The 24,664-nt window shown below is 44.8% G+C and overlaps 1 protein-coding gene across 1 annotated transcript; it reads right to left on the minus strand.

Annotated features, from left to right (window-relative positions):
- Window positions 1–7,443: 7,443 nt before the first annotated feature.
- On the minus strand, window positions 7,444–20,399 carry NEURL3 (neuralized E3 ubiquitin protein ligase 3). Its single transcript, XM_075343819.1, has 4 exons — window positions 20,369–20,399; window positions 12,216–12,683; window positions 12,055–12,105; window positions 7,444–9,651 (listed from the first exon to the last, which is right to left on the minus strand). The coding sequence occupies exons 1-4, from the start codon at window positions 20,397–20,399 to the stop codon at window positions 9,311–9,313; spliced, it is 891 nt and encodes a 296-aa protein (XP_075199934.1). The 3' UTR covers window positions 7,444–9,310.
- Window positions 20,400–24,664: the final 4,265 nt, after the last annotated feature.

Consider the following 24,664-nt stretch of genomic DNA (forward strand, 5'->3'; position numbering starts at 1 on the left):
AGCAACGGAGCATCGCCCAGCGGAAGCAACGCAGCTCCTTTTGGTACAATCCGTCACCCATACAAGTCTATGGGAAACAGCGGAATCCGTTAACGGATTCCGCTGTTTTCCAAAAGGGCGGATTGTAACGGAAGGAAATAAACGCAAGTGTGAAAGTACCCTAACATCAAAATCACACACAAACTCCTTATTTAGAGCCTGCGCTGTCCTGTATCACTAACACCAACCAAAGAATGAATACAGCGATGCCTGATGAAAGAAGCAGACATTGCAGTAGCAGGTTCTGGTGGAGATGTGACAGAATTTAGTGCTGCAAACAACAAAGATTGAAGCAGCATCAGAGAGCCAATCCTAGAATCAGGTAGGGTAAGTATTCATAGTTTCATAGTTTCATAGTGTTCAAGGTTGAAGGGAGACTCTAAGTCCATCTAGTTCAACCCGTAGCCTAACATGTTGATCCAGAGGAAGGCAAAAAAACCCCAATGTGTCAAATAAGCTCCAATGGGGAAAAAAATTCCTTCCTGACTCCACATACGGCAATTACTCAGCCATACTGTCCCATCACACTGTGCCTCCCCTACACATTGCCCAGTGTCTATGTGGGGCCCGAGGCTCGGTGTCGGTGCAGCGGCGCATTACCTTCAGGGACTCCACGCGGCTGGATCTTGTCACAGGTAGGAAATCCTCTATTTTGATTGTCGTGACGCCACTCTCAGAATTGCGGTCAGTGGGGACCGCCACTGCAGGTTAGGGGTGCCTGGGGCTGATAGTAGGTGCAGTCAGTTGTAATAGCCTCCTGAGAGTGAGGCATGCCCCAGGGTCCCGTGTAGGTGTGTGGAACTACAAGTCGCAGAATGACTCACACGCACAAGCAGGATGTCTTTCAGGGATTTTACTCACTGATGGTGGCAGGGTGAGTAACCCGGGCGTAGCTGGGATGAACCAGGCTGGAACCAGGTGTCCTTCAGGCTGACTTATGAGGGTGGCTACCAACTCGCCTTCCTTAGCCCGTTGTGTTTTGGGGTAACCCCTGCTTGAAGCCCTGCTGGGGTCGCCCAGGGAAGTTGCTGGTGCCTCTCTCCCCTTCTTTTTGGCCCGTTTGCTTGTAGCCTGGACCAGGTCACTCCGGCTGCTTGCCTCCTGTGAGCTATGGGCCCTCACTTTGCTACGTGGCTGCGGACTCTGTGGTGTTGTCTTGGGGGTGTAAAGTGCCCCCTCATGCAGGTTTGGCAAAGGACAGGTGGATCTATCCCTGCACTGGGACCTGTTACCCGTTTGGGCCTGGTATCTCCCTGACAGTCTCCTTACTTTCCACTCCGTTGCTCTCTCTTTAGCCGTGTGTGGATTTCGGGCAGCACTACCAGGTGACCGTTCTCCCCCGTCGGTAGTCACTGCGCGTACGTTGTCAGAATTGTGTAGAGCTACAGGGTCTGCTTCTGCCCTCCCTGAACTTCACCACTCAACTGTCTTCGGCTCACTCTTCCCTCCTCTTCTGTTCTTGCCTACGTCACCTAGCAACCAGGCTCTCTACCACACCCCTCGAGTGGAGATGGAGGCTTCGCCCCCTCCTGGGATCCCCAGGGGTCCTCTCAAAGGTAAATGTGTGAGACCTGATCACTATGCGCCTGTGTAGTCACACCTCGGTCAGCCTTCTGGATTACCTGTTTTGTACTGTCCCCAGCATGGGTGCAGTACTCAGTGGTGCCTGACCAGGTCAGGGGCGCCACATTCCCCCTTAGTTATCACCAGCACGTCCTCGGGCTGCAAGACAACATTTTAAAATGCGTAAAACAGTAAAACATGGTAAAACGTTTTAAAACCATCAGGTACCATACATCACCACCCTCCACCCACAAGTCCGTTAACCCACCCTAAACCCTCTCAGGCGGCAGGTCACCGGTTTCTTTTGGTAACCAGGTCTGGGCCATCAGCTTCCCCAGACCTTTCTTCCCATCTGCCTCTCCCGTTGGCCGCGCCTTCAGCCACTTCTGGCAGGATGTAGAGGCGGCTTTCATGGTCTGGTGGTTTCAGGGTATACCTGGCCTGGTGGAGCCGCGCCTTCAGCCTCTTCTGGCAGGATGTAGAGGCGGCCTCCACAGTTGGTGCTGACCAGGTACCCTCTTTGTGGTGGAGAGCCAGGCCCCATAAACAGGCGTGCTCCCTGGTAGTGGTGGTACCTCTGGGGTAACTATAAACACTGCGAGAGTTTGTGGCTATAGCCAGTTCATAGCCTTAAGGTTCATGGGTTAAAGTGCAAAAGGGTTTCTCACATAAGTTCATGTGGGCACATGCTTGAACTTGTAAACGTTGCAAAACTGTACTTTAACTTGCTGTACTTCTTACTTTACTTTACATGGACTTTGCTCCTTCTTCCTCCTCACCAGGGCTTGGGCCTGTAGGGCTGTGGCACCTGTCGTCATCATCTGTAGTGGTTTCATCAATGAGTTCTTTGTATTTTCTTTCCTCTTCTTCTGTGTCTGTTTCTTTTTCTCTTTCTTTATCTTGTAGTGTTGAGACAGCAGGGTTACTGCAGGGATTTCTGGGGCAGGGTGTGACATCTAGTGCGTACCATCCGCGTTCTCCTTGGTGCTTTGTAAATTCTACTGAGTCTCCTATCTGTAGGTTTCTTCCTGGATGTCCTCTAGGTAAATGTGCTCTAACATCCCTTCTGTTCACAAATATGCCCTCTTTTACACCAGGTGCTACTATAAAGCCATATCCAGACCTTAGATTGAAGTCTTCTACAACTCCTCGACAAAGTGGACCTCTGACCTGCGATTTGGCTCTTCTCAAGGACCGCTTTTCCTCTAAGTCTCTGGCCGTGACCTCGTCCTTCTCCTCGGGAGACTGCTGTGCAGGTGGATCACTTGTCCTGCTGCGGCGCCGTGTCCTGCGGGCTGGGTCCTGCCTGGCTGCCACCTCACCGCTTGCAGGCTCCCAGGTGAGGTATCTGGACAAATCTTCCTCAGCGGAGGATGTTGGGTCCTCTTCATCCCAGCGGGAGTACGGCAGCATCTCTGGCTCTTGGACTGGTGCTGCATCCACTGCTGATGGCTCTGGGGTCAGCTTCTCAGCTTCCTGGCCTCCCCTCCCCCTTAGTTCTTCTGGGCACTCCTCTTGTGGCAGCGCTAGGGATGGATTTTCATCAGCAGGCCAGGGCGGGGGACCCTTTGGCATGAATGTTGCAGGAGTCTTCCTGTGAGTATGCGGAGGGAGCAGATACCGGTCCACCATCTCCTTTGGGAAGTGGGCCTCTAGATCAGCCTTCAGCTTCCAGTATTCGGGGTCCTCCCCCAGCAGGGACTTCCTAGCAGGGACTTCCTTGGGCTGGGGAGCGGTGTCTGCTCTGACCTGGCAGGCCGGGGTAAATAATTGTACAGTCTTGTCTTGGCGGGCCGAGCCTGGCGTGGCAGCGGCCTGGTCTTGGCGGGCCGAGCCTGGCGTGGCAGCGGCCTGGTTTTGGCGGGCCGAGCAGGGCATCTCTGCGGCGGCCTGGATTGGCGTCGCAGCTGCGATGGGATCTGTGCGGGCCGGGCTGGGCGCTTCTGCGGCCTGGATTGGCGTCGCAGCTGCCATGGGATCTGTGCGGGCCAGGCTGGGCGCTTCTGCGGCCTGGATTGGCGTCGCAGCTGCGATGGGATCTGTGCGGGCCGGGCTGGGCGCTTCTGCGGCCTGGATTGGCGTCGCAGCTGCAGCCGGTCCTTGGCGGGCCGCACCTGCGGCGTGGAGGAGGGTCGCGGTGGCAGCCGGATCTTTGCGGGCCGGGCTGGGCATCGTTGCGGCGGCCTGGGCTCGGCGGGCCGCACCTGGCGTGGCTGCGGCCTGATTCAGCGTCGCCGCGCCGGGCGTCTCTCCAGGGACCGCGGGCATGGCTGCAGGGGTCGGGGCACTCGCGCTGACAGGGGCAACACAGGACTCACCCATCGGTAACATCATCGGGGTCTGAGTCGTCGCCGCTCGGTCTGGCACTCGTCGTGCGGTTCCCCTCTCATAGGCCTGAACCGCTGCAGCCATCTCCAGAAGCTCCGTACGTCCCTCGCTGATCTGCCATACGACCCTGGCCTCCAGTTGGTCGCAAAACTGGGCAAGTTCCCGATACCACCAGGCAGCGGAGCCTGGTTCTGGGTCTCTGCGTTCAGACGCCATTTCCTCTGCGTCTCCTTCTTCTAGTAGCAGGCTTCTGGCTCCCCTTCTTTCCCGACGTCTCTGAACGCCTCCGCTCTCATCACCTGCGAGGCCAGGACCCTTCAGGGGATCTCTGGGTAGCCACACCTCTTCGTGGGCGGTAACTTCTCCCAGCGCGGGCTGCTGTTGTTTTTCAGCGCGCTTTTCATGGTGGCAATATGGCGGCGCTTCCAATTTTCCAAGCGGACCGCCCAGGCACATAGTCACCTGTCTGAACAGGTCTAGTCCTTATCCTGTTCGTGACACCAGAAGTGTGGGGCCCGAGGCTCGGTGTCGGTGCAGCGGCGCATTACCTTCAGGGACTCCACGCGGCTGGATCTTGTCACAGGTAGGAAATCCTCTATTTTGATTGTCGTGACGCCACTCTCAGAATTGCGGTCAGTGGGGACCGCCACTGCAGGTTAGGGGTACCTGGGGCTGATAGTAGGTGCAGTCAGTTGTAATAGCCTCCTGAGAGTGAGGCATGCCCCAGGGTCCCATGTAGGTGTGTGGAACTACAAGTCGCAGAATGACTCACACGCACAAGCATGATGTCTTTCAGGGATTTTACTCACTGATGGTGGCAGGGTGAGTAACCCGGGCGTAGCTGGGATGAACCAGGCTGGAACCAGGTGTCCTTCAGGCTGACTTATGAGGGTGGCTACCAACTCGCCTTCCTTAGCCCGTTGTGTTTTGGGGTAACCCCTGCTTGAAGCCCTGCTGGGGTCGCCCAGGGAAGTTGCTGGTGCCTCTCTCCCCTTCTTTTTGGCCCGTTTGCTTGTAGCCTGGACCAGGTCACTCCGGCTGCTTGCCTCCTGTGAGCTATGGGCCCTCACTTTGCTACGTGGCTGCGGACTCTGTGGTGTTGTCTTGGGGGTGTAAAGTGCCCCCTCATGCAGGTTTGGCAAAGGACAGGTGGATCTATCCCTGCACTGGGACCTGTTACCCGTTTGGGCCTGGTATCTCCCTGACAGTCTCCTTACTTTCCACTCCGTTGCTCTCTCTTTAGCCGTGTGTGGATTTCGGGCAGCACTACCAGGTGACCGTTCTCCCCCGTCGGTAGTCACTGCGCGTACGTTGTCAGAATTGTGTAGAGCTACAGGGTCTGCTTCTGCCCTCCCTGAACTTCACCACTCAACTGTCTTCGGCTCACTCTTCCCTCCTCTCCTGTTCTTGCCTACGTCACCTAGCAACCAGGCTCTCTACCACACCCCTCGAGTGGAGATGGAGGCTTCGCCCCCTCCTGGGATCCCCAGGGGTCCTCTCAAAGGTAAATGTGTGAGACCTGATCACTATGCGCCTGTGTAGTCACACCTCGGTCAGCCTTCTGGATTACCTGTTTTGTTCTGTCCCCAGCATGGGTGCAGTACTCAGTGGTGCCTGACCAGGTCAGGGGCGCCACATCTATACTGTACTACCTTCTCACACTTTAATGCAATCCTCCTTCTACTTACTGTCTCCTCACACTACTTTTATCCCAATAATAAACTTCCTCTGTATATTTGGCTCCATGGAGCTCCTACTTTTACGTCTTCTTCACCACCTCTGCTGTTGGTCACCTTGACCCTAGAATTGCTGGTGGTCAGATCCTCAATGCTCTTTGTTGCTTCAGAAAGCAGAGGATTGTCTTTACCAGTTCTCCAAGATGGCTGTCAATTTAAAAATCAGCTTGGAAATCCCATTTCCAGGTCGTTGTGACATGCGGCCCCCTGCAAAATAGATCAGACCACCGCTTGAGGCAACATGCTCATTAGAAGTGGCAGAAGTAGCCAGACAACGTCCTCCTGTCAACTGCGCTTGGGTCTCATACCCAACCACTCCCCCTTTTTTTTGAATGGGGAAAACCCCTCTAAAGTTTGTCACAAAGACATAGAAACAAAAGAAAAAAAGTCTGTAGCTAGGCACTTTCAAGTATAAGTAAGAAGTCAAGTACATGCTTATCGCATGAGGGTAAAAGTTCCAAATTTGCTGGGTCAAAGTATCAGGAAATGAAGATAAAAGATTATGGAGGGCCATCTCACTCACGTGCGAATGTAACAGAAGTGAAATGCTGAGATAGCATATAGAGAATAAGATAATAGCAAATATGAATGGTATGCAGAGATAGCATATGGATAGTAACAGTAGGTAATAGTAGTGTGTAAAGCCCCCGTCACACACAATGAGATCGCTAACAAGATCGTTGCTGAGTCACAGTTTCTGTGACGTAGCAATGGTCTCGCCAGCGATCTTGTTAAGTGTGACACCTACCAGCGATCAGGCCCCTGCTGTGAGATCGCTAGTCATTGTCGAATGGTCCGGACCATTTTCTTCAAAGGTGATGACCTGCTGGGCAGGACGCATCGCTGTGTTTGACGCCTACCAACGACCTCCTAACGATCTTCAAACACTACGCCCCTATTCAAGGTCTGAATCGTCACACCTAGCTGCTGAGTGACAGGGTCCCAACGACCGCCGAGATCTTTATACAGGTCACTCATCGTTACTGCGTTTTTGGTAAGGCCTGACTGTGTGACATCTCACCAGCGACCTCCCAGAGACTTACCAGCGATCCTTATCAGGTCGTATCGTTGTCGGGATCGCTGGTAAGTCGTTGTGTTTGACTGGGCCTTAAGGGTATAATACATATAGCATATGGTGGAGTATGGTTGGTTGGAGATAGTGGAAGTAGCTGTAGATAATTAAATACATGACCTGAAAAGCTGGTTGTCAAGTCCCAAATTGTCTTTATAATAGTATTTAACAGATATATTCAGTCTATGAATTTTATATACTGCTTTTGTACATATTATAATGTAATGTATACAATTTTGTAATAGTGATAACACTGTGTTATGTTTTTAAAGTCTTGAATGAGGTCCAGGATGGATGGAAATGTTCGTTTCTAATTTCTTGAACACTTGCTATTCTTCCAGTAAACATATTTTCTTTTAGCTCCATATTGAGAACCGTTTTCAACTATAATTAAAATCTAAATGACGTGACAATGAAGGGTCAGTGTCCTAGGCACAAGGGCTCCTCTGCCACATTAATAGACACCAGAATTATTGAAGGCATGTGGCGGGTGTGGGGCCTAGTTATAGATTGGTCACTGGGGACCAATAATTTAGATAAACAGCTTCTGTGGTTTACAAACCACTTATCCATTGAAAATGACGCAATATAACTGGTAGGAAGATTTTAGTAAGACATAAAAAACAATATAAACAATATGTAACAATGTAAACAATATATTTTTGCATAAAATACTTTATTATTAGTCATAAAAAAATCTCTTGTTATAAAAATCATATACCTGAGAGCATTGATACAATGGAAGATTGATCCTTATTAATATAAAATAAAGTAACATCTTAATTTTTGTAAAAAATGATCAAAAAAAGTAATCACATTTAAAGTTTACACTGTTTCCACATTATAGGGTTTGTACTTCATTATCCCTTTTCTTTTTCATATTGATCCCAAATAACCTGTTTCTTGTCTATTCTTAAATTTTCCTTATTTACCTTCTTTTTACTGACTTGTACCCTACTCTTATCTGTATTTCACATTCACATCGCTCATTTGTCCCAGAACTTTTTTTACATTGTGTAAAATAAAGGGTGCAAAATTATCATTTGGACAGGTTGGGATCTAGTGCCTCAAGGCCTGTCTGCCTCATGAAAGCACCAGTATTATAAATAAATCATAGCTGGAGCACTGACAGACACAGACAGAATAGGGCCCCTGTGCATGAACAATATATGGGACCTTTGCAACCCAATAGCTCATCAAAATGCACAATTCCTCCTACTTTGGAGGTGGATATGGGTCAATTTACCTCCTGGGCCCCAAGTTGCACCAATGATATGTCACCCCTTGAGTGGGGGCCTGATATGGATTTTAAATTGTAACCCAGAAGCTCCAATTTACACCTTCTTGGTGTCACCCATGTAGCTGTCTTCCTTCAATGATTTTTTCCTCCTCAGAAGTTGCCTGCCCTTACCTATATAACATCAATGTAACCCTTACCCTCTTACTCAACATCCAACTTCCTTCTATGTCCTTCAGTATCGCCTCCTTCACTTACGTCTCCCATAACATTCATTACCTGTCCTCTGACCTTATTTCTCGTCTTTAGTCATTCCACCTTCATTTCTATGTTGTAACCCTATCCTAGATCGCAAGTTGTATCTATGATACCAATATACATTTAATCAATGTAAAGTAGAGCTTAGCTGGACATTTTCTTTCATTTTTAGCTATCTCGTTCTACATTCAGTTCCTTATTTACTTACATAACACATATTCCTTCACATATGCAGTTCACACCCTTGGTCGGGCCCTATACACACATAGTCATGTGCCTTTTGGCCCATAGTATGATGTATAGTACATACTGTAACTAGTCCTATTACTGTTGTTTTACTGCTGTGGTCTGATTTTATGAAGTTTACTTCTAGGTTTATGCACATCCTCCATAAAATGCAATATTTCGGATCTGTGGGATATGGATCCCAACATTAGGCCTCCGGCTCTGTTTACACTTCATTTGAGAACCAAGGTCCAGCTACAGTAAAGCTCCTTTTGCATAGCCAAATATATTCATAGGGATTATTTCATCCAAAGCATAGAGTAAAATGAAAATTGGTATACCCCATGGTGGCTTTCCATAGGTGACATGCCACAATAGGCCTCAGAAGGTTGAAACTCTTCTGATATATACCTTCAATAGACTAATGAAATTAGGTGTGAACTATAGCTTTATTGTAGTTGCATGTAGACAACATTCCGTATATTTTATTTTACTTTTTATCCCATGGATGAATATATAGAGCTCCATGTCTACATAGTGGAATATGTTACCAACTTTTCACCTTTACGGTGGTAGGCTGAAATGAAGCGTGAGCAAAGCCTTAGATATACTTGTAAATCTCATTTCTAAAAATTCAGTAACAATATGAAATGAAAGGACATAAATCTAAAGTGCTCTACGTCTCCCAGAAATCTTGGTTGCCAAAATTGAAGACTTGTAGCCACCTTTTAATTGGCAATAATACTTTAAGAACTTGGTCCTTCAATGTGGCTGAGAAGGAAAGCAAGTATGAAAGTCTTTAACAAGTGCAAAGTTAGAACTGTCCTCATGTACCATGAGGGATAATAATGATCACCTTCCATCGTTGGTGAACAGATGTCTTTGTCTAACATCTTGAGATATTCGGATACTTTGACGGCACAATGGGCAGATATTGCTCTGTGCTCTGATTTTCAGAACACATTGTTTGCAAAAGGAGCAATGTTTGCAGGGGAGAAGCAGAGTGTCTGCCATTCTGTCCACACAGATCACACAGTTGGGCTCCTCTTCTCTGAACACTTGCAAGTTCATCACTTCTGTTCCCAAGTCCAGTTTTGAAGATTTTTCCATACATTGCTTAGAGTGAAGAAGTGGTAAGTCTTTGCCCTTTGTCTCAATTGTTTCAGGGTGACCCAAACTCAAATTTGAAGACTCTGTAGAAGAAAAACATATATATATAAGACAACTACTAGAGTATCTGACTTTACGTTACACATAGAAATACTGTATAGACTGAATTCATAATGTGTACAGTATAATTGATCAGAATAGATCTCTCATGATCTGTTATGATCCATTTTAGAAAAGGTGTCTGATCACTAGTGGTCCCGCTACTCCGACCCTTACCGATAGTGAGAATGGGGGCCTGTATGCAGCATTTGAATCATGTGTTGTGGCTACATTTATTGTCGATATGTCTATATTGTTAAAAGGTGCACATCTGCCCCTTGTCTTCATGATTGGAGGTGGCCCAGCCAAGGATCACCTTGTGATCAGACACATCATCTATCTTGAGAACATATGATAAATTGTAATTGTTGGATAGTTATGACAGAAATATGAATATTTAGGGTGCACTGTAACCGAGCAATTAATGATGAGTGACTTAAATGAATCATAATTCATTATCATAATTAAGTTACAAATAGATGTAATCACATTTTTTCTTGATGTATCAAGAATCAAGACAGTGACACAATAGATGACATAATCAAGTGTAATTAGTCTTTTTTATATTTTCATTTAAGGCTGTGGTTGTAATATGTTGTATAATCTCATGACATGACATGGCTAATAACAAGGTGACATCATACAATGTAGAGCAACAGTTTCAGCTTCTGAAGAGGTCATCTGTGAAGAACATAAAGATTTTCAATCCCAAGAATGGATGTCTTCTGGTCAGTTTCAATGGACTGGTAGCACACATATGTGTCCACCAAAAATTCACTTATAGGGATCTAAGGGAACATTAGTACGCATGCGTAACCACCATTATAACCATATTCTCAGGGTCAGTTTGGCTCCCAGTGGTTGCATCCTCACCCCATCATCAATGTTTTTGATGTGATAACCACTTTATATAATTCTTTTTTAACTATACTGTACTCTAATTAGGCAAAATGCTTAAAGGGAACCTGTCACCAGATTTGGCGACTATAAACTAAGGCCACCAACAGTGACCCCTTATATGCAGTATTACAGAATACTGTATATAAGAGTCCAGGCCACTGTGTAGAACGTAAAAATTACTTTTATAATACTCACCTAGGGGGCAGTCCAGTCCGATGGGTGTCGCTGCTCTCCGGTCCGGTGCCTCCTCTCTGCTGCAATTGCTGTCCTCCTTCTACCTAGCCCAGTATGGATGACGGGTCCAGTGCAGGTGCACTTTGATCTGCCCTGCTCAGGTCAGATCAAAGTATTATGGTGCGCCTGCACGGGCAGTCTTTGACCTTTCCTCGCGCTTACGCATTCCAGTGCTTTGATCTGTCCTGAGCAGGGTAGATCAAAGTGCGCCTGCACAGGACTGCAACTCCAGCTTGTGTGGATGACGTAGGACACGTTATGCATACTGGGCTGGGTAGAAAGAGGATGGCGATCACGACAGAGAGTAGGTGCTGGACCACAGAGCTGTGACACCCATCGGACTGGACTACCCCCTAGGTGAGTATAATAAAAGTGTTTTTTATGTTCGACAGAATGGAATTCTGGAATGCTGTATATAAGGGCTCACTAGTGGTGGCCGCAAGTTATAGTCCCCAAATCTGGTGAGAGGTTCTCTTTAATTTCTGAATGGTAGCAGTATTCTAACCAAATAATTAATGTGAGTTCAAGTAGTATTTAACTATTTCTAATGACTAGCCTGGCATAGTAGTGTGATCCAGATATTACCTCTGAATACAGTATATTTTATATGTAGTAAGGGGTGATGGACAAATACATTTTTTATGTAAAGTATTTGTGTTTGTTCACATATATCATAAATCGGCTATGGATACTTATATGTGGTTAGTATATATGTGTGATGACTTTTAGTTCCTGTGCTTATATATACATTTAAGCATTTATAGACTGTTTATATGAAGCAAGTGTATGTAGTTAATATTGTCCATACAAGTATATCATATGTGCTCCATGGTTGATTTTTGCTTTCCATCTGGCTTTGATGGCAGTTAACATGAGCCGAAAATTGATATATTGGCAAAGTTCATAGCATTAGAGAACAGGTTTGTCATATGGCATGCATTATTTGTGTTTGCAACACATCTGATATCACTATAGAACCAGTATAACCAGTTGGTCAAACAATAAGTACAGCGGGTTAACCATATAAATAATTCTCAGCGTGACCTGATTTTACACAGATTCCTAATGTATGATCTTATAAATAATAGTCGTACAGTATAGCTGAAGCTTGGCTCCTACAGACAGGATGGAGCAGCTGGCTTGTGAGTTAAAGAACAGGAAGAGGGTGTTATCCCGGACACAACGCCGAGCATTGATATAGATGCAATGATATCTTCACTATCATTTTTTTACTTTGATAAAAGTGAACGTACCAATATTGTCAGGACAACAACACGGAAATAACCGATGTTTTGGTTTTCCATCTGAAATAAGTAAAAAAAAAATCCATTACTTTTATTACAATAGAAAGTATCTTACTCCTGTGATAAATTAATATATACAAATATACGTGGGGACAATGTGGAGCACTCACCCATCATCTGTAAAGCCTTTGTCTGACCGTAGACATCTAACATGACCCAGAGAGCTCTCTTCCTTGGTATACCAGAGAACAACACCTTTGGCTTAAACCTTCCCCTCTTCTTATAAAGTGCTTGACCTTTTTTATTTATCCAGAAACATATTTCCTCGCCCTGTTTGCAAAGTTCCTCTGGAATCCCAATAGCCCAAAAATCAGGCATATTGGTAAGGTTAGGACAGGCAAAGGGTGGAAGAGAGGTAGAGTCAAGGTTGTTAGGATTCACAGATGTGAAGCCAAGTCGTAGCGCTCCAAACCATCGCTGTTCAACCTCCAGGATCCTTATCCAGACTTCCTCTCTTGGACGGACTGGCCGATTTGAGAAGACAATTCCATCATGGAAGCTGTGGTTTCGCTCGGCTATGTGGAGGCAACTGTTCAGGTTGATATTATAGCCCTTAGAGTGGGGGTGAAAAGAAAGGCCTAAGGATGCAAACAGAAACATGGGTCAACATATGTAAGACTACTAGTATTTGTTTTAAGATGTATAAGACCCCCAAAATCCAACCCCCTCAACATTGTGTTCAAAGAAAGGTATCACGTTATGTATACTGAAGGGACATCATTTGTCAAAAACTGTCTTTGTTGCCCATAGCAACCATTCAAAAATCAACTTTCATTTTAAAATAGTTGCTATAGGCAGTTTTATTAAGTGAGGTCCATGGAGTTTTCTTATTAAATTCAGATGGTCAAAAAGAATGACTAAAATGAGCTGAAAAAGAAAACTTCATGATATTACACAAAACAAGGCTTCACGGTATTACACGATTTTCAGTTCATAGTCTACAGTACATATTCTCCAACCCAGCACAATACTGGTAATATTTAACCGATTGTAGGAGCGTACACCATTCAGTCTGACAAAAAAAATCCTTTGTAATTTCCTATACTGCTCCAGGTGAACCTAAACCTTGTACTTTGTTCATGTCCCATATAATAAATGTGCTGAAGCTTCATAAATGTTGTGATATATGTCTGTACTGACCGACAAAGAAGTGTACCATGATATCAGAGGCAAAGGTGGAGAGGTCGAGTCTTTCTCCCTACTAGATACATGTCGACTTTTTATGCCAGTAAGGAATGGAATAATGTAGAAATACTATGGGCACATTAGCCTAAACTCATCCAAACGGCCAATTTTGGTGGAATTGGATAACAGTTTAATGTGTATGGGGGCCCCCAACTCTCCCCTGATAGACAATGTTTGGGGAAGAGAAAGAGGCGCCTGTTAGATTCTAATGGCCGATCCTTTTGTTAACCATATTGGTCTGATAGGGAGCTCCTCGTAGAGAACACTGGAGCGCTCGGCCATGAGTTCCTTTGTATGAAATCATGGGATATAAGTGTCGCTGACCACTATCTAATGTATATTGGGGTTTTTATGTGATGTCCCGTGGTCAGTAATGTCATTTTCTCCATCTGCACAGAATATATAATGCTGTCATTATAGAATACTAGTGAATTATATATCCACAAAAAAATATATTTTTTATACACATAATGGAAAGTAATATCCTATTGACTGGTGACAGCATGGTTCTCAGCAGCCAATCAAACCTTTCTCAAATATTCATCCTTAATACCATATGTATTTTTATAAAACATTACCATGAACCCGAAATAACTCTTTATTGCATACAAATCATATCTGGGCAATCAATAGCACGATTGCAAACGGAGTCTATAAAACATTACTTGTATCCAGGAATATGAATATAGATCTGCAAAAAAAAAGGTCTGTTGCACTGGACCTATTGTTGCAGGGTTTACGTAGTGCCCATGTTGCCTTTCTCTACACCTATAGTTTCTAGGAAAGCCACCTCAACATAACCTAAAACACACGTGCTGCACTAAATGCCGGATATGAGAATTTAGAGAATCATTGGAAGCTCAGAAGTGTAAATGTGAATGAAGTCATGTCAGATCATGTGATTGCTTGCAGCAATACTTTCCACTCTACTACCCTCACCAATTACTGCCAGGCACTTTGAAAAAATATACCGGAAGTCGGTACTGGTGCCAGCTTCTGTCTCTCCTGGCTTCTAGTAATAAAACAGCTGGCACATTATCTCAGATACACTATAACTGCTATAAAGCCATATTTATGGTTCTCTTACATTTTAATATTTGCACTGTGTTAAACAATTGTTCTATTTCCCCGCACCTGTAGTTATATTTAGGACCATTAAGCAGGTGCTGCTTATCTAAAAGCAATATATTGATAATATAAGCTAATTATTAACCTTGTGAATTGAAAATTACACTGAGCAGTATTGAGGTACAAAAAGGGAACCTCAGCATCATCAGTCTGTCCTAGTTTCTTTCTTGCCTCAAAGGAAAGTAGTTTTCTTTTTGCATTGCGACATGTTGTGCAACACTGACTGCTAGTCCCAATCACTTTGTTTTATAAGCTACAACCTCTCATACCATACATTCTCCACCAATCTAGGGAAGTCTGTCCTTTGGTCCCAAGCAGTATCTTTCTATTTTTATTCAGAAAAAGTAAGAATCCTTTCCAATCATACAAGTTTTAGACATCAGTCCAAGGACAGGATCATATCGCATTTAATCACCCTTCAGTAGCTCCATCAGAACTCTCGTCTGAAGTTTTGACAAATGGCATATGGTTATATGCTCCAACTTGGCCATTGATGCAATTGACCACGTCTTTGTGCCTGCATCAAATAGGAAGATGTGGCCAGAAATAAAGTCTAACCACACACAGTGATACCATTGTGTAGCATTGCAGTCAATGGCCCCATCAGAGCATACACCAAATCCTGGTTTCCTAAAGGTGGTGTCACACACAGCGACAACGACGTTGCTGCTACGTCACCATTTTTTGTGATGTTGCAGCGACGTCCCGTCGCTGTCGCTGTGTGTGACATCCAGCAACGAGCTGGCCCCTGCTGTGAGGTCGCCGCTCGTTGCTGAATGTCCAGCTTCATTTTTTGGTCGTCGCTCTCCCGCTGTGACGCACAGATCGCTGTGTGTGACAGCGAGAGAGCGACGAAATGAAGCGAGCAGGGAGCAGGAGCCGGCATCTGGCAGCTGCGGTAAGCTGTAACCAAGGTAAACATCGGGTAACCAAGGTGGTTACCCGATATTTACCTTCGTTACCAGCCTCCGCCGCTCTCACGCTGCCAGCGCCGAATCCTGCTCTCTGCACATGTAGCTGCAGTACACATCGTGTAATTAACCCTATGTGTACTGTAGCTAGGAGAGCAAGGAGCCAGCGCTAAGCAGTGTGTGCGGCTCCCTGCTCTCTGCACTGTGACATGTAGCTGCAGTACACATCGTGTAATTAACCCGATGTGTACTGTAGCTAGGAGAGCAAGGAGCCAGCGCTAAGCAGTGTGCGCGGCTCCCTGCTCTCTGCACATGTAGCTGCAGTACACATCGTGTAATTAACCCGATGTGTACTGTAGCTAGGAGAGCAGGGAGCCAGCGCTCAGTGTGCGCGGCTCCCTGCTCTCTGCACATGTTGCAGCACAGCACGCGTGTCGTTATGATCGTTGCTTCGGCTGCTGTGTTTGACAGCTAAGCAGCGATCATAACAGCGACTTACAAGGTCGCTGCTATGTCACAGAAAATGGTGACGTAACAGCGACGTCGTTGTCGCTGTCGTTTAGTGTGACCCCAGCTTAAGCTGTGAATCCTGACGGAGATATTAAGTGGGTGATCAAAGCTGATATGAACATTACCTAAGAAAAAAGATAGTTTGTACGATCTGTGCAAAATGGAATAAAATATAGGGATAACTTGCATTGTTTTTGAATTGCTTAAAAGCTAGAAATGTTCAGACTTACACCACAATTTTCACAATTTTCTGGCTTTCTTTTTATAAAAGTCTAAATCTTGGAGACTACACTGCTCCTTAAAAGTCTCACAGTTGTTTATCTTTTCAAATTGAAGGGTTACGGAGAAAAATGGAAGAATTTATTGCAAAATGTTGTACAAGCTCAGGGAGAGGCCCCACTCCTAATTTCCAACTTAATCAGAGAAATGCCTATGTTTAACTGAAAGTTGAAATATTAATTCCCTCTGCTTGGCGTTGTTCACATCTGCATTCAGAGCTTCTATAGCAGATTCCACAAAAAATACTGTAAAAAAATAGCCCCGCACAACAAAATAATGGCACCATAACAGAAACCTGGCAGACTCTATTATAGTCAATGGATTCTGTTGGGTGCTGTTGGGGTTCATCATGTCATTGATCCATCCCCAGCTCAAATTTCATTTTTGTGTTCTTATCTTATAGACTAACAGAAAATTGACTTCCAAATGCAGATATGAATAGAGCCGTAATCCGGGGATACAATGTGAATTCAAATAGTCTCTAAAATGGCTATTGGAGAGGCGTCAACCAATCTATAGCCACTGTAAAGTCCAGTTAGTGTGGGAAGCCCACACAGTTATGAAATATTTAAAGGGAACGTGTCACCAGGTTTTCCCCATATAAAGTAGGTCAACACCTGTATTCCCTTATATACAGAATTTGACAATGCTGTATATATGTCCCCATGCTGATTTGAACCTATAGGGTGGTCCAGTCCGATGGACGTAGCTGGTCTTGATCCGGCGCCTACTCTCATCTTACAATCGATGTCGTCCATCTTGCGGATGATGCATCCTACATCATCCACACAGTCTCCCCTATAGCATTCCTGCACAGGCATACTTTTTTGTGCCCTGTACTGTAATGTGAATTCCCTTGGAAATACCAAAGACCGCCCGCCCATGCGCACTACAATACTTGCTCTGCCCTTGACAGGCCAGAGTAGAGTACACAGGTGCACAATGGATGACACTGTGTAGATAACATACGACACATCATCCACACAAAAGCAGAGCAGGAGGAGGACAGCAATGATAAAAAGAGAGCAGGAGCTGGATCATGGCCACCGACGCCCATGGGCCTGGACCCGCTGTAGGTGAGTATAGAATAAAAGATCTTTTTCACGTAATACAGATTGGCTTGGGGACATACATACAGCATTCCAGAATGCTGTATATAAGGGCATGCAGGTGGTGGCTGTACTTTTTAAGGGGAAAACCTGGTGACAGGTCCCCTGTAAAGAGGTGAATCATTCAGATAGGGGTTTTCCAGTCACTAAGACTTGTCTATATTTATAAAGTCTGTAAAAGTAAAGGGAATTATATTCACTTTACAGACAGCAAATTCTTCCAGCATTTGCTAGTAGTATCTTTCCGTTGCAAAAACACCCAAGAAAAGGAGCTGACGCAGCAGCGGACATATCATTGGTGCAGCCTGTGCAGCCACACAGGGCCTCAAGGGGACAATTTTTACCTAGAAAACAGGTGGAATTGTGCATTATGATGAGTTATTTGACTACAAGGGGCCCATTTATTAGTCTTGCACAGGGGGCCTTTTATGTCTGTGTCCAACAGTGAGCTAACAGGTGCTTTTGCATTGATATAATAAAGGGGGGGTGTCAAACTCAGTCAACAGCCAGCCCCACACATCATTTTATATGGCCAGTGAGATGGGTTGCCAGTAAAATCTGAAAGCTTTTCTTTGCCATCCATAGCGGTTTAGAAAAAGTACCATCCTTGATTTTTTTAATTTTCCGCCAGCTTGTACTGCGAATGCGCTAAAGAGGCTGTCATGAGTAGTGCAAACAGTAGATGCTAGAATGCATGGGCTTCTAGTTATGCCTAAGCCACACGGCGAGAAAATCGGTGCGAGTGGAATGCGATAAAACATTGCATTCCACTCGGATCAATATTAGCCTGTGTGTCAGTGCACATGAGCGATTATTTTCTCAACCCTAATCGGACCGAGAAAACAATCGCAGCATGCTGCGATTGTAATGCGAGATTCTTTTCTCTCACACCCATTCAAGTGAATGGGGTGAGAAAAAAAGAAATCGCACTGCACTCGCGGTACACTGGTGTAAACTTTGTTCTTGAAAATACGCGTAACATAAAATATATAAAAAAAATTATTCATCAAAAACACATCGTGTAAGTGGAGGCCTCCAATACACTGCCCCAGATGACCAAATAGCAACAGGGACTATCCACCATGAAGCAGCCTTTATGAGATATGATGCATGTTTAGTAACCGGCATCATTTATAATCAGAATTCACAAGGCCGGGTATATACACAAATGATAAGTGTTCAGTACAGGGTCACTATAGTCCAGCATTCCCAGATAGACATGGTGACATAGTCACCTAATATGGTCCATAAAAGGACTGCTTACCCATAATGAATCAATGGTCAGTGGGGTAGAAAAATCTTTAATCCTGGACGCACGTATCGCGTTAGCTTCCTCAGCGGGGGGGGGAGAGGGTGACAACTATAGTTGTACTGAACTGATGGTACATTAGTATTAGGCCGTGTGCACACATTGAGTATTTAAGGAGTTATTTTTACCTCAGTATTTGTAGCCAAAACTGGAGGTGGAACAATCAGAGGAAAAGTATAATAGAAACACGGGCACCACTTCTGTATTTATCACCCACTCCTGGTTCTGGCTTACAAATACTAAGGTAAAAACTCACCAAATACTGAGGTAAAAAACTCACCAAATACTGAGGTAAAAACTCACTAAACACTGAGGTAAAAAACTGAAATACTAACGGTAAAAACCTCACCAAATACGGGAGGTAAAAACTTAATAAATATGGAGGTAAAAAACTCACCAAATACAGAGGTAAAAACTCACCGGATACAAAGGGAAAAACTTCACCAAATACTAAGGTAAAAAATTCTCCAAATAATGAGGTAAAAAACTCAATAAATACTCAATGTGTGAATATTGCCTTAAACCATATAGTCTCCTAAGGTTAAACTATATTAACCCATGCGGTCGAGTAAATCTACAGGGGGTCCAAATTCCGAAGACATAATATGGATACTAAAATTCTGTCATACTATGCTCATGTAAATCTGTCCTTACCAGTAACACAGTAAAAACAAACGCCATTTACAAGACAACAACATTTTCAAGTTGTCAATGGCCATGACCAGTCATCTGTCCATTACAAGACAAGATTTCCAACACTCTTGTCTTGGGCGTTGTTCACACATTAGAAAATAAAATCCTTCTCAGACTTGATGTAGTACAGTGGAACCTTGGTTTAAGAGTAACTTGAGTTTGAGAGTGTGTTGCAAGACAAGCAAAGCTTTTTACAAATTTATAACTTGGTTTAAGAGCAATGCTTTGCAAGAAGAGCAAATACTCACCGTGCACACTTCCGGTTCTGTCCTTTCACCACGTTCTGACCCACTCTTGAGGTAACTTTCTGTACATTTGTACTGTATACTGTATACAGTATACCATTGTACAGTACAGTATATACTATATAGCATGTCTATCAATTTGCATTTGTGGATACAGTATTGTACTTTCTTTCTGCTAACCAGTACAGCACATTGCTTATACTGTACCTCTCGCACACCAACAATATTAATGTAAGCTAAAGTGGTTTAATTTGTTTTTTTTTACTGTACTGTACAGTATTTTGTATTAGTGTACTGTAATAATTGTATATGAATACAGTACATTATATTGTATTACTGTAATAAGTTGTATAAATACAGCAAATATTTTTGGGTTGTGGAACGAATTGTCTGTTCTTCGATTATTTCCTATGGGAAAATTCGCTTTGATATAAGAGTAACTTGGTTTAAGAGCACACTCCCGGAACCAATTATGCTCGTAATCCAAGGTTCTACTGTATTTGCTTCAAGATCCATTACAATATCTGCATGTTTAGGATTCATTGTGGATTTTTCCTCTTGGAAAGCTGTGGTGACAATCCGCACCATCAACTTACAAGTTGCAGAATAAAAAAAAATTGCACAGAATTTGCTTAACTGACTTTTTTTGCAGAATGTGCATCAGGTAAAATCTCATCCATATTGCTGATACCATAATAGATTATCTGTAAAATCCAGACTGAATATCTATTTCATATTTGTCCTCTGAATAAAACCTAAGGAGCATCTTAATAATAATAATAATAATAATAATAATAATTCTAAATTATCAGAATATATCACGGCTTTTAGGAAAACTTAATTAAGAGTTGCAGAACCCGGTAAAGCGTCTCAGGCACACTGTGTAACACTCACCTGGAGCCTCGGAGCTGCAGGTCAGCCCCATGATTTACAATGTAGCAGTATGATTACAGGAGACATGTGTGTGTGTTTATATCCGGCATTGTGGGATGGCTTTAGGGCTGGGACATTCCCTGCCATAGTCACACCCATTTCCCTTTCTCTTTTCTTTTCTCATAATTTACTGGAAAGTCCCTGATGAGGAAATAAAACTTCAAGAAAAAAAATAAGCCTCATTAACAGCGCCATCATGAAGAAAGAATTTTCATGTGACCAAGCGCTGCTTATCAATATAAAGGGAGCATCAGTGTAAAAGATTGTGGAAAATTCCCTCCTCACCTACACGCTGCATTGTAAGAGGAATATGTAGGGACGGAGGAGCACGTGAAGCAGAAACAGAGTTTTATGCTTACTTGTAAATCTATATATGCAGGTACAGTATATAGATAGATGTCCTACAAATTTAAAGCAAAGGTGACCCCAACCTTTTCTATCAGAGGACTCCCCCCATCAGTTTAATTACCGGTACTCGTTTAGATGAGCATATTTTTTGTACATGTGTTTTCCATGATGAGCTTTTTGATGTTGCATATTTTCTTCACCATTTCTGTACCTTTTAATTAAAGGGGTATTTCAATCTCCAAGATCCTATCCCACTATGAAGTAGATGTAATAATAATAATAATAATAGAAAATACAGGTGCAGCTAAATAAATTAGAATATCATCAAAAAGTTAATTTATTTCAGCAATTCAATACAGAAAAGGGAAACGCATGTATTATATAGAGTCATTACACACAGAGGGATCTATTTCAAGTGTTTATTTCTGTTAATGCTGATGATTTTGGCTTACAACCAATGAAAACCCAAAAGTCATTATGTCAGAAAATTAGTATAATTACCACAAAAACACCTGCAAAGATTTCCTAAGCATTTAAAATGGTCCCTTAGTCTGGTTAAGTAGGCTACACAATCGTGGGGAAGACTGCTGACTTGACAGATGTAAAGAAGGCAGTCATTGACACACTTCACAATTAAGGCAAGACACAAAAGGTCATTGCTACAGAAGTTGGCTGTTCACAGAGTGCTGTATCCAAGAATATTAATAGGAAGTTGAGTGGAAGGAAAAAGTGTGGTAGAAAAAGGTGCACAAGCAGCCGGGATAACCGCAGCCTTCAGCCTTGAAAGGATTGTTAAGAAAAGGCCATTCAAATATTTGGGGGAGATTCACTAGGAGTGGACTGCTGCTAGAGTCAGTGCTTCAAGAGCCACCACACACAGACGTATCCAGGACATGGGCTACAAGTGGATTCCTTGCGTCAAGCCACTGATGTCCAATAGACAACGCCAGAAGCATCTTACCTGGGTAAAGGAGAAAAAGAACTGCACTGTTGCTCAGTGGTCCAAGGGGATGCTTTCAGGTGAAAGGATATTTTGCATTTCATTTGGAAATCAAGGTCCCAGAGTCTAGAGGAAGAGAGGAGAGGCCACAATGCAAGCTGCTTGAGGTCTAGTGTGAAATTTCCACAATCAGTGATGGTTTGGGCAGACATGTCCTCTGGTGTAGGTCCACAGTGTTTTATCAAGACTAAGGTCAGCACAGCCGTCTACCAGGAAATTGTAGAGCTCTTCATGTTTCCCTCTACCGACAAGCTTTTTGGAGATGGAAATTTCATTTCCAGCAGGACTTGGCACCTGTCCACACTGCCAAAAGTACCAATACCTGGTGTAATAACCACAGTATCACTGTGCTTGATTGGCCCGCAAACTCACCTGACCTAAACCCCATAGAAAATGTATGGGGTATTGTCAAGAGGAAGATGAGAGACACCAAACCCAACAATGCAGACGAGCTGAAGGCTGCTATCAAAGCAACCTGGGCTTTCATAACATCTCAGCAGTGCCACAGGCTGATCGCCTCCATGCCACCTGCCCGGTGATGGCACAAGGCCGCCGACTGTCCTCGACAGTCCGTGCCCCTTGTCACAATCCCCTGCGACCAGGGTCCAGCTCCTACCAGGCCCAGACCAACGTCTGCTACCTAGTAGTCTCAAAGAGCCCAGCTCCTGACCTCCTCTCACTTTCACCTCCAACACTACACTGTTCTCCTTCTAACACTCCTGACCTCCCCTTAACCAACCCCCCAAGTGGGCGACCCTATTCCCTTCAGGTTGTCCAATGGTGTGTCTGCTGGGTGTGGTGCAGAGTTTTCCTAGGATTTTGATTAGCTTGTTCTACACCAAAGGTCAGGGACCCGTAACCAAGGAGGAGGTGGATACTGTGCAGAAGGGCAGATTGCACAATACTCTGTGATGACCTGATAGGCCAGGGCATCACAGATGCTTTGGAGATCACAGGCATTAGGCGATCCCCTCACATGACACTCGGCTCACGCTGGCAGTACAGCAGAGTCGAGTGTCATCCGAGTGTCCCTGCGACTGAAGTCCGATCATGCGATCGGACCTCAGCTGCGTAGGGTGGGCTGGCACTGAGGAGGAGAGGGAGGGATTTATCTCCCTCTCTCCTCCGTAGCCGGCTATTGCCATTCTCGCTCTGCAGTCGCAGTACACCGGTTTACCGCAAGTGCAGTGCGATTTTTATTTCGCCCCATAGACTTGAATGGGTGCGAGAGAAAACAGGATCGCATTACAGTCGCAGCATGCTGCGATTGTTTTCTAGGTCCAATTAGGGCTGAGAAAATAATCGCTCATGGGTGCTGACACATAAGGCCCATTTACACACAACGATATCGCTAACGAGATATCGTCGGAGTCACGGTGTTGGTGACGCACATCTGGCCTCGTTAGCGATGTCGTTGTGTGTGACACCTTTTTGCGATCAGTCACGATCGCAAAAAGGTGTCAAATTGTTTGTCGTGTACATGTCGTTCATTTTTAAAAAATCGTTCCTCGTTTGGAATGCAGGTTGTTAGTCGTTCCTGCGGCAGCATACATCGCTATGTGTGACACCGCAAGAACGAGGAACAACATCGTACCTGCGGCCTTTGGCAATGAGGGCAAAGCTCCGCTTCTATTGGGTGACCGCTTAGTGACGCCGAACGAACCTCCCCCTTAAAGGAGAGATTGTTCGGTGGCCACAGCGAAGTCGGTGAACAGGTAATTGCGTGTGACGCTGCCATAGCGATATTGTTCGCTACGGCAACGATCACACCGTGACGCGCCACCGACGTGGGCGGGTGCTATCGCTCGCGACATCGCTAGCGATGTCGCAGTGTGTAAAACCCGCTATAGGCTAATATTGGTCGGAGTGGAATGGGATTTCTTATCGCACTCCACTCGCACTGATTTTCATACCATGTGGCGTAGGCCTTACTCTGTCTCTCCACTACACAGGGGCACTCTTTCGGCAAAGCAATCCTGTTTACTCTACGTCAGACATGTCACTGACACGTCCTGCTGTGATTTACTTCAAAGAGAACAAAGTGATCGTTAGTCCGAAATAAGACATGGCTGATCAACATCTCGTCGACCGGTGCAATCATACACATAAGACCATTGGCTGAACACATCAATAATAATCTAATGTGTATGGGGGCCTTCAGGGTGCTTTACATGCTGCGACATCGCTACCGATATATCGTCAGGGTCACGTCGTTAGTGACGAACATCCGGCACCGGTAGCAACATCGTAGAGTGTGACACCAAGGAGCGACGTCGCTGACACGGTATGTGCATGTGACGCTGCCGTAGCGATAATGTTAGCTATGACAGCGATCACCAAATGTCGTAGGAATGACAGGGGCGGGTGCTATCGCGCACGACATCGCTAGCGATGTCGCAGCGTGTAAAGCACCCTTTAGCCTTCGGTCTCATGTAGCACTAGTAGCATTTTGTAATAATCACATGTAGAGCCCCCTGATGAGACACCATTTGTAGTGTACACGCCATAGTATAGTCATCTCCTATGTAACATAATCACATACTTTGCTAGTAGTTTTAGGGCCCCCCTCCATCTACTGTAATGAAATCTGTAATATTGAAGAGGGTAGTCAGGTGATGGCCGACAGATCTTTCCACTACTTCATGAAATATACATGTACGTGTATTGCATCTGTGGAAGCCAAAGGCAACTACCATAACACTTGGGAGTACCTCTGTCCTTTCTTGAATGGTCCTTGTGTGGCGCCCTGGCCTAGCCAGGTCGTCACAGATAACACTCAAACACCCCTACCCCCATTAGACAGGGACACCAGCCAAACAAAAACCCTTGTTGCCTCCCTCCAGTGTCTGATGTCCACACCAGGTGGGGCAGAGCCAAGAGGTTGGCCCCACCCACCGAGGAGTTCACCT

This window comes from Anomaloglossus baeobatrachus, chromosome 4 (assembly GCF_048569485.1).
Source record: "Anomaloglossus baeobatrachus isolate aAnoBae1 chromosome 4, aAnoBae1.hap1, whole genome shotgun sequence".
In the NCBI taxonomy this organism is placed as follows: domain Eukaryota; kingdom Metazoa; phylum Chordata; class Amphibia; order Anura; family Aromobatidae; genus Anomaloglossus; species Anomaloglossus baeobatrachus.